The 11340-nt window shown below is 34.3% G+C and overlaps 1 protein-coding gene across 1 annotated transcript; it reads right to left on the bottom strand.

Annotated features, from left to right (window-relative positions):
* Positions 1 to 311: 311 nt before the first annotated feature.
* abhd11 (abhydrolase domain containing 11) lies at positions 312 to 6523 on the bottom strand. The gene is made up of 6 exons (XM_058757883.1): positions 6253 to 6523; positions 5677 to 5812; positions 5414 to 5587; positions 3617 to 3787; positions 3323 to 3504; positions 312 to 3181 (listed from the first exon to the last, which is right to left on the bottom strand). The coding sequence occupies exons 1-6, from the start codon at positions 6405 to 6407 to the stop codon at positions 3046 to 3048; spliced, it is 954 nt and encodes a 317-aa protein (XP_058613866.1). The 5' UTR covers positions 6408 to 6523; the 3' UTR covers positions 312 to 3045.
* Between the last annotated feature and the right edge of the window lie 4817 nt (positions 6524 to 11340).

Here is an 11340-nt window from a genome sequence, read left to right as displayed (position 1 = left end):
GTAACCACCCCATTTTACCTATGCGTGATGGTTGCTGTGCAAAACAACATATTTTTCTTTAAAAATGCTAATATTTTAGCTTTATTATGAATTCAATAACAGTTTAGCTGCTAAGTAAATGTGCAGCCAACTTTGGAGGGAAACTGCAGCTGCCACATCACCTAATGTGTGCTACTTTTTCCAAACAATTTCCTAAATGGAAAGATTGAAAATGAGAAAAGAACAATAGGACGATAGGAATAAAATATGTGGTATATGTGTATATGTGGTAAAAATATGTTAAGGCAGTGCAAATCAATCACATAAGCAGGTTGAAGACTTGTACATTTATTGAGTAGTTACAAATCTGCACACAGATACACTCTAGCATGCAAAGTCTATACACCCATACAAACTGCTCAACATGGACTCATACCATTACTGCCTGAATGACCACACTCTCTTTCATGACATTAGATCAATAAAACAAAGAACCAATATCACTATGTATCACATTTAGTCACGTTCACTTTCAAACAAACAAACAATACTGCATGAAGCCACAGGAATAAGTTTGACTCTCTAATTTAGTTTAAGTATACATTACATACAATGCAAATATATCAAGTACTGTGAGTGCCAAGATAACAAATCCAAATTCTCTATATTAATTTCAGTACTTTCTGAATACGCTAATCAGATACTTTATTGTTTAAAAAAAACCATCATAAATGTCTGCGCATTACGTTCTAAACTGATTCGTCTCTTCAGTATTGCATACATGTACATTCTTCAAATCAAAGGGATGTTTCATAAGGAAGAATGAGGGATTTAAAATGAAAATGTTTTGAGTTAATCTAGCCTTATAAACAGTCCACTGAATTGCTAAAAGTTCAGGCAAAATCTTAAAACAAAACAAAAAATTCACAGGATCAATAAAGACCCAAGTCAGTGTTTTTATCTAGCAGAATAAAGTACCCAGCTAACAAAAACAAGTTCTAATAATGTTTTGCTAATGCTAACATTAAGTTATTAAAACATTCTGAATGTTTTCTAAATGTTCAAAAAGTCCAGTTTTTTAAATGTTTTAAAAGTTAAGTGAACATTCTGTTTTATCAATTGTAAACATTATGAAACGTTACTTTTGAATGTTCTCTGAAAATTCTGAAACAATTAGTAACGTTTACAAATGTTACACGAACATCCAACAACACTACTTCAGGGGGAAGAAAAAAAAACACTTATGAACAATGTTTTTGTGCTAATGTTTTGAGAACACTATTAAAGACCAAACAGCTTTGAATAAACATTCTAGTAACATTACTGGAATTTTGTAAGAATGTTTAAATGCCAAAGTTCTGAGAACATTTCCTGTTAGCTGGGTAACTGGCAAAAGACATTGAACTAGCACTGCTGCTAATCACGGGCAGTAAACTACAGTTTTGAAAACTTAATTCTGAAAGATACAGTTCCATGTAAACGCAAATACACAACAAATTGTGTGTGACTACACATAACAAGCAATGGCAGTGCTATGACTCTAGTGTTCCACTATACACATTCACTACAATTATTACGTGACATGAGAAAACACACACTGACATTAAGGATATGTCATTTTGCAGCATATTTCTTCATTTATCAATCATTACGATATTGTAATCATAAATATATATTTAATATAATATACATTTATATAACCAGTACTGTATATGAATATACAAAATACTCATCATTTACAAACATCGACACTCACAATGAACAAAAATATCCCCTTATAACAGCAGTTTTTATACTAAAGACTGCCAAAAACAGTACGTGTACATTTATTCTTAAATGTGTGCCACATAATGTCAGCACACCACTGGTCAAGGAAAATCTTTCCATAAACCCCTGCTTTGGTAAGTCAATAACTATTCATAATAGTGATAAACCTACAGATAACTAATAAACCTACCAAGATGAAACAACAAACAGTGTGCAGAGGTAGGCACATTGTTCTCTCTGTGATAAATCACACTAACATATCTGTGCTGCGTCTAATAGTCGAACAAGCACCAAAACAGGTTTTGTTCATCACATGCTTATGTATTTGATCTGTTTATTGATTATTCATTAAATACGCAAAACTAGTTTTATAACACAGAACAAGGGGCTTAAAAGAAAAAGGACCCAGGGCCAAAAAAGAAAGATTTCTAGTAAAACAGAAATGTAGTACCTGATTTCATAACTCTGGATGCTCTGAAAGGTGTCTTGGTTACATTGCAGCATCTTTGTTTGTTGTAAAGCCATACAAAACTGTTTTAATAAAACACTTAACTTATAACACAGGCTCAACCATTTTAAACAACAAAGAAAGCTAATCTATTATGCACTATAGCATTAATTAAAACATTTCACAAACTATTCAATTTTCTGTTTGCAGAAAAAGAGTAAAAATTCAAACACAGCCTTGGCTGTACGTCAAAGTGTTGTGGTCTTATCGGACCTTAAGATGAGTCTGTGAGAGATGCTTTCGGCTTGAAACCGTTAAATAAGTCACACACTGTTGCATAGACATCTTTGTATTTGTTATCAGAGAACAGCGAAAGGGTGTCCATGTCAACAATATGCTTAAAAAATTAATATATTAAAAAACGGAAAAGTGTAAATCTAGTCCAATTATAATTTAGTATAATTAAACAATTCAAATCATAATATTGAAAAAAAATTCAATTTCATGAAGGTAAAGTATTTTGTTTTTTAAAGCCACTGGATCCACTGTTATGTAACTTGTTACGCTTGAGAGCTACAAACAAATGTCCTTGATTGAAGGTCAAGGACATATTTCTACATATCCTTTTGATAGAATTGCATTTAATGTACTATGTTAAGCCACAGTGCAAATACCACATTAAAAAATGAATACACTAACTATCAGGAATTATGTAACGATTCAGTTGTGCATTATAAGGTAAGAGACTAGATTTAACTCATTAAACGTCATCTTGGTCCATACCCTTACAATTCATTCACTGTCCCTTTAAGATTGGGCCCACCTGTGCGTATCCTTTCCTGAGACAAGGACTATGATTGTAAGAAGGTTATTATGGAGCTGATGAAATCCAAAGGCTTGTCAGCATGAATCCAGTGACTGGCATCTGGGATGTACTGGATATCGACACAAGGAAAGAGCCTCTGGATTTCAGGGTAATCTTCCGAGCTAAGAGAATAATAAGGGGTCCATAGAATAGCAAGGAAACAGATGTATGCTTAAATAAACATGCATTTAAGACATCAAATATTCACAAGCAATAGAAAGAGATTGAGTTAGCACATGTGTACAAGTAGTGGTTTAATTTACCTTATATAGGCTGAACTACTGCCACCCAAGAAAAGAGTTGGACCCTCGTAGGTGTTAACAAAATGAGGAAAAGCCATGATGTCTTCTAGGTGGTTTGAGATGGCTTCCAGGTTAATCCTCCAGCCATAGTTACCATTTTGCTCCTCCAGGTTAGTGAGGAGGAACTGACGCACTGAACGCTCCTGCAAACAACATAAATGTGGGTGATTTATTCTAGAATTGCAATAAAAACAACACAAATGATAAAAACAATTAACTGATAAAAGTACAAATTGTTCTAGCTAATATGGTTACCTTAACTAACTTCCTGAGCTGGTCTTCAGCCAGTCTTCGTGCTGTGGAGCGTGGGATATTACTGGCTATCTTCACCTCTTTCATTGCCTGAATGTAGGCATGGAAACTGGTGTGGACTGAAGTCAGAGAGGGACTAATGTCCACGACCACCAAACGTTCCACTAAACTAGGCTGAATTAGACAGAGAGACAAAATAATAAAAAAGTAATAACATATCCTTAGACTTTGAATACAAGTACTTGTACATATCTGTAAAAAAGAATCAAATTAAAATCAATTCAATAATATTAAAATATTAAAGAATATTACAGATATTAAAAAATATTATATATGCATGTGTGTATACACACACACACACATATATATATATATATATATATAAAAACACACACAACTTTATAAACTTAAAAAATATCAATTAAATATAATTTATAAAACATATAATTTTCATTTTATTTAAATTTTGTAATGTAAAGCTGAAATTTTAATGCATCCTTGCTTAATAAAGCAAAACAACAACAAAAACTTACTGACCCCTAACTTTTGAACTGTATTATATTTTTTTTATAAAGACTTGTAAACAACCAAGATCTATTTTCATGGTATTTTTAATAACATGACATTTATGACATCTATTACCCAAACTAACATTGTCTTATCATGAAAATGTAAAATTATAAGATATTTCTTATTTGACTTATTAAACTTGGCACACAGTAATGAGGGTCTGAAGTGGTCCTATAATACCATTTCTTACATATTTCTGCATGGTGGCTGTACCACATGATTTTGATTTGGCAGAAAAAAATCCAAAACTGTTTGACTGCTTAATTTCTAAGACATAATCCTAAAACAATTAATAATATGAAATAATTATGCCATACTACTTAAATGAGTCTTTTTATCTTCACTGTGATATGACAATTGTATCACCATGCAGTTTTTGACTTCATGCCCCTTAAAAAGATCAAAATTAATTTTAATTCATAAATTTAAAACTATTGTAGGGTCAAAAATAATCAAAGACTTCTGCTTTCCTGTCTCAAACCTATCTTGAGTAACAAAAGGGCTATTTGGCATTCCTGAAGGCACAGAAGTGCTGATATCAATATCAGTACATCGGGGGTCTTCTAATTATCACACCTTTTGCCCAGTGGGTGAAGCTGTAATCTGCTGATTGGTTAGTTTGAATGTCTCACATTTGGGTTTTAGTCACATGGTCAAGGAAGGGATAAAAGAAGATTGCAACTGTTGCTCTGTCTCTTTTCTCTGCTGCCTCTTTTCTTAGCTGGAGTTCTCCCTCTTTTTCTTCCTCTTTCTATCGCCAAGTGTAACTATAACGAAATACTGTTATTAAACCATTTCAATTATAAATGATGTGCTAACTAGTCTTGTTTCAAGGTTAATATTGAAGTGCTACAATATAATCACTTAATAGCAACGCTCTCCCACATATTTAGCTATTTTAACTGCGCTTATTTCCGTCACTGGTATAATTGGCAGTGGGTGGTGAAAGAGAAGAAATGTACAGTGTTATACCATCTTGCTGATAATGCTTCTTCAGTCATTCGGCAATCCTACAGCCTGAACCACTGTAGGGAAACCACCCTTACACTATCATCATATAAGGAATGCATTCAAGTCACAGCATGCATGATTTGCATTTTTATGTATATTTGAAAATATTAACACATGATCATGAATACCATGTCACTGACCCTTAGCCTTATAGAAGGCCTAAAAGATGTTTCAAAATGATACACACAAGCAAGAAATAAATTATAAAGCATGTAATACCTGTGACAAAGCTGTTGTCATTGCAACCTTGCCGCCCATGCTGTGTCCAATCAGGACACACTTCCCAATGTGCAGCTGTCCAAGCAGATGCGTCAGATCGTGAGTCATTGCTTCGTAGGTCAAGACAGGACTGTGTGGGCTCTTGCCATGGTTGCGAGCATCTACTGTCAGCACCTAACTAGACAAAGTACAGTCAGGACACTTGCACAGACTTTTCTGACACCCACAGCACCTCTAAGCCACTGGAGAAACCGGAGGCATACCTTCCTGCCAGTCCGCTGAACCAGGGACTTGGCTATGGAATGAAAGTTTGATTTGCTCCCAAATAAACCATGAAGAAACACCAATGGTGTGCCGTCTCCTTTCCCATCAAACACATCGTAGGTCAAATTTACAGGGCTAGGAGAGAGCAAAGCAGACAAAGATGAAGACTATCACACAATCAAAACAATGACAATTATGACAGCTTGCTTTCATAAGAGATCAGGATTTAATAACACATTATTTTAAGATTTGTGTTGACTGGACACATGGCCTTGTTTATAGAATCATAACAATAGAGTTCTAGCTAATGTATCATTTGATTTACGTGACCATCACCTGTAAATAGCCAAAACAGAACATTAACGTGTATAATTAGCCATTTTTGCTTTAGTTTCACTCTTTTTTTCCCTTTTAATAAAAGTACCTGCACCTGGCTAATTGGCTAATGCGGTACAGAATGCATAGACATCTACATTAAAATAAATTAATTAACTTTTTAATGCAACAGCCCTCTCTCACACATGTAGTCCTGTGTAATTAACAGTATTTGAACCGGAACATTAAAGGTGCAACACCTGGCGGCTCGCAAGCTGTCACTGCCAGCACGGTCCAGTCGCGAGACTCCGCTGCAAAAATCCCGAAGTCCCGTTACAGATAAACAAGACGATGGGCCGCAATACACTCTCCTAGTTAAAATACGGCACAGGGCACTCATGGCTAAATTTGACATGCTAAAACCTCTGTCCAGACTTCATTCATTCGACCGGGGTTGGCCACTTGAAAGGTCGTGATGTTGTTTAGCTAACACTAGGGAAACCGCAGTGTTGCCAGATCTCTCTGGAAAAATAAAATAAATAATAAATGTAGAACTGAAACGTGTACAAAACACACACGAAATACTTATCTGAAACTAAAATGTATTTCCAGTTCTTTTGCAAAAACAATTCAAATGTTTCACATACACAAACTAGCCAGCTCAATCAATCGCTCTTTTTCACTCACATCTGTAAGTTACTAATACGCATATACCTCATTCGGGTAGTTTGAACACTAGTAATTCTAAAAACGTGACTGTATTTATATGAAATTGTATGATTTATGTTTAATATGATATTTATAAGCAACTTAGTGAAAAAAACAACAACAACCTGAAGGCGCATAAAATACACGGTCATGGCAACACCGCAGAACGGCAACCCAGACTGTTCGTGATGTCACCACGTCGTGCGTCATTAACGCCTGCAAAGACAGCGAAATTTCAGACACCACAACTTTCGGAAATAATATTTAGAGTATGACTATGCACGTACACGAGAGGCAATAAATGAAAGCAGGGGAAGATACAACAAAGAGAGGAAAATATATTTGGATAAATCAGTAAACACTGCTTATGGACCAGTATGACCAGATAGTGGCGCCACAGACCATGACAACATATATTATAAGCTGGTTATTTTTGGATAACCATAACAGGAACAAGGTTTTGTTGTTGTTGTTGTTGTTGTTGATGATGATGATGATGATGGTGGTGGTGGTGGTGAATACTGTGTGAGCAAAGTCAGTACTTTTTAGTGCAATGGGAAAGAAAATCCTTTCTGGGTCAAAATAACCAGAACACAACATCAGGGTTAATTCAATTAATAATTAGTATCTTAATTCAGATTTTACTTTTAATATCCAGACATTTATTATTAAACAATATAATTTTAAATAAAACTTTATCACTTGAATATTTTAAGTGATGAATGGCAATGTTAAGGCCTATGTCAAAACACCTCTGCCTAAGCAAATGGGAACTGAAGTTTTGCATTTTAAGTTTATCAGCTGACATCAATTCTTTATATAAATGTTGCAAAGGCCATTTGAATGCAGACTGTGAAATGGATGTGAAAGATTTTCATATCATCGTCACAAACATGCGCCCAACGACGTTCCCAATAACAAAACTGGCACAATCCTTTCAATACAATGACCTTTGAATTAGACCTGACAATATTTAATATAATTTAACTTTGCACCACAAACAAAGAGGACATGTTTTGCCATGCAGAAAGCCAAATTAAGGGGAAGTCTACACACAATGGCATGACTAAATGGACACAAAACAAAATATTCCATGGCAAATAATAGGCAGTAGAAATGAAAAGAAGAAGCATAACAGTATTATCAATAAGATCCTCAAATAATAATAATCATTATGGGAAGTTTAAAGACCATTTAGGCCTATTACACTGAGTACTTTAAAACATAGGCTATTTTGTTGGGAACATTTAATGATGTATATAGTTTGTATAGCTTTCTTGGTTCAAAGCAACCTATAATTAAACATGTTTTCCCACATTTACAGGACATAGGCTACTGTAGTTACACCCTAGATCCGTCAGAGAGGGTTATTTAGGGTTAACTGCTTTCACAGCCCCCTTTCTTATTTCAGACAATGTAAGAGGGCCAACTACTTGTTTATGTGCATCTAAAGAGAAAGTGACAGAGCGAGAGCTTCATTCTCCTCCATGTCTCCTGCTGCCATAGGCAACCCAGCAGTGTGGATAAAGCAGCTAATGATCACAGTCACCATGGTGAGGGCACATGCAAAAGGGACACACACAATGAGAAAAAAATATGAAAAATAAAATGTTAGCACTGCTGAATAATACACTTGATGCATATCGATCTCTGGAAATTATTTGGTAGGTTTATGTAACAGGCATTTTTTTTAATTATTATTATTTAAAGGCCCTAAGAAATGAATGGGATTTACTTTTAAACTTACGTAAATAATCATACTAGTAGCTACTACTGAAACCAGTTTTAGACTAAATATTTTACTCATTATGTATATAGTGACATAGATATAAGCTACATAGCCTATATTTTATTTTGTGAACGAATAATGTATGTATAAATGAATAGGCTACATTTCAATAAAACAATAATTTTAGTAAACTAAATTTTAGTCATTAACTATGGGTGTTAATGAAACGACAAGATTAGATATGTTGTGAAATGCGTTAATACTATAAAATGAATGCAGCGCCAGAAACTTGACCTGCTTTCTTCCTTCTGCCCTGTTTTATCAAAGGAAAGAGCAAACATTCACGGAAACGGAACATTAGAAGGTCACAGCAGAAGTAGGGAATTGGCAGATTATGGTCACGTGATCTTGGGTCCCGTGAGTCTTCGCGAATGATTTATGAAACTCAAAAGTTAATTTATTTGACACCTGGCTGGGAATGAATATGAGACAAAGAACACAGCAATATACATTTAAATAGGCTACATTTAAAAAGTAGCCTACAAAGAGCCCATATTTGACGCAAAAGTCTAATTCGCCCCACCAAATAAATGTTGCTGCTATGTCTTTGTATGGGGGTTAAAAGGGAAATGTTCACGGAACTGACCGTATGACACTTAAGGGGACTTCCGCCAGGCAGTCTCGAGAAACATAAGCAAATAAATCTCCTCACCTGCTATGGTTTCGGTCACGTGGTTTCATTTTCTACGCTGCAGGTGGACCAGAACAGCCAACAATAATGTGCTTTGTAACATAATTCCATATTCCTCAGTTAAATCCGTGCCGTTTCCAAGATCCTGCTATAACTTTATTAAACTATTAGCTAAGTGTAGGCTAATACTTCATAAAACATTACTGTTCCCGTCATCCTTTGTTAATTTGCAAAACAGAAAATAAAGTCAATTCATTCACAAAACTAAGCATATTGTCATATCACTGTGAGCAAACATTTATCAGTAATAATACTGCTTAATGAGCAATATATTTATGTATATAATCATATTATAATATAGCATTCAGTTATTGCCGTCAAATAGGCTGATAAACACAAGTAGAGGAAGAAAAAGAAAGAAAAAGAAGAAGGAGGTGGAGGAGTTTGCAAGTGGATGTATCCAGTGGCACAATATGGGCTCTTTTCAAATAAAATGTTCGTTTTTTTGTGAGAATTCAATGTTATATTTTAAAAACTACTCAGTAACTGTACATTATGAGAGGAAGAAAAAAAAAAATCATTGCATTTTATGTGATATTGCAGATGCTTTTATCCAAAGCAGCTTACAACTGGGGAACACATCTCAACTCTGAAGCAATCTGTCATGCAGCCAGCAATATCCATAGTATACAATGATAGGCTGTAGGCTACATTTGTGTAAAACTGAACTAAGCGACTGAACACATATTGTAAGCTATATACTGCATTGCACCTAACCTTAAACCAAAGGTAATTTTGTGTGGCTCAACATTATCCTGCAGCCATTTTACATTAATAATGTAGTTACGTTTCTCAAAGAGACAGAATGAGATCACATCACCACCTTTATGGAACCTATATATGGATGTATTTTGTAGTGTTTATCTTAAAATATAAAAAACAATTATGATAAAGAAATCTTTGCGTTGCATATCTGACCTCAACCTTTGAGCCTGTCTCCTTTAGTTTACACTGAGTGAATAATAGCTGTAATCAAACATAATACTGCATTGATTAGGGAGAAAGTGGTGAAGAAAATGCCAGGAGTGAAATTTACCCTCTGATTATCAATTTTACGGTTACTTTTTTATTTGGCAAGATAGATCCTGCTGCATATAGACTGCAAATAATTTCTTTTGTAAAAGACTCAGTCTATTGACTGGAAAGAATGAGAGAAAATTGCTACATCCGCTTTTCTGTAACCTTCTCCCATGAAGGGAGGAAACCTTCACTTCACATTCCTGAGATAATCAGCACTGCAGGCTGAGAGAATTATGCTAACAGTATGCATCTAAAATTTTATGAATACTTTTTAAACGATTTAGCACATTATATAAAATGTATATGAATATAATTAATGTGAGCAATCCTCTCTGAATATAATGATTACTTTAGAGAGTTACAAAATACATAATACTTAATAGTTCTTAACTGTGGATATTTTTTAAATCAGTGAATATTTAAATTAAACATGTACCAATACTGAAGTTGACTGATTGCACAGCATGGAAAAAAAAAAACAAAAAAAAACAAAAATAAAAATCAGTAGAAAAACAGGAAGGGTATGGTCATTTTCTGCCAGTATTTTACTTACATTTTACTGACATTTACTAGCATGACCACAATTTCAATACGGAAAAAATCAATACAGAAAGTTCCTTCATGTATATTGCTGTATATTGCACCCTATTTTTACAGTCTTTTCTTAGAGTGTGTGACAAATATGTTTCTCAGTATGAAAAGTAAATACTGGTGAGGTCTCGGAGTTGGAGTTGTTGGAAATATGATCTCTTGATTAATACAACAACAGAGCATAAACCATAAATAAATCTTCATTCTAGTTAATCTTTTTGTTTGTCTTCATGTTCATGGTGATCTCTCTAAATTACACTGTTCAGTAAAAAACACTTTTGTATAACCTTTTAACTCTTCCTCATTCACCTACACCTAAAACTTCTACCCAACAGTTTACTTATTGTTGTTAAAATAGATTTCTTTAACATGCAGGCAAAAGCACAGTAATGTTTGTGCTGCTGTCTGTTATATTTATAATAATAATAATAAATGTATAATTACAAAAATGTTCTATATATTCACACTAAATGAGAATTAAACTCAGAGTTGAATAGCTTTGGATTGCATTGAAGCCTTGCAGCAAACACGCCAGGTGAGTCATTTTCC

Source organism: Onychostoma macrolepis, chromosome 21, assembly GCF_012432095.1.
Source record: "Onychostoma macrolepis isolate SWU-2019 chromosome 21, ASM1243209v1, whole genome shotgun sequence".
Classification (NCBI taxonomy): domain Eukaryota; kingdom Metazoa; phylum Chordata; class Actinopteri; order Cypriniformes; family Cyprinidae; genus Onychostoma; species Onychostoma macrolepis.
Note: the sequence above shows the minus strand (reverse complement) of the source record. Positions and strands in the feature narration are given on the sequence as shown.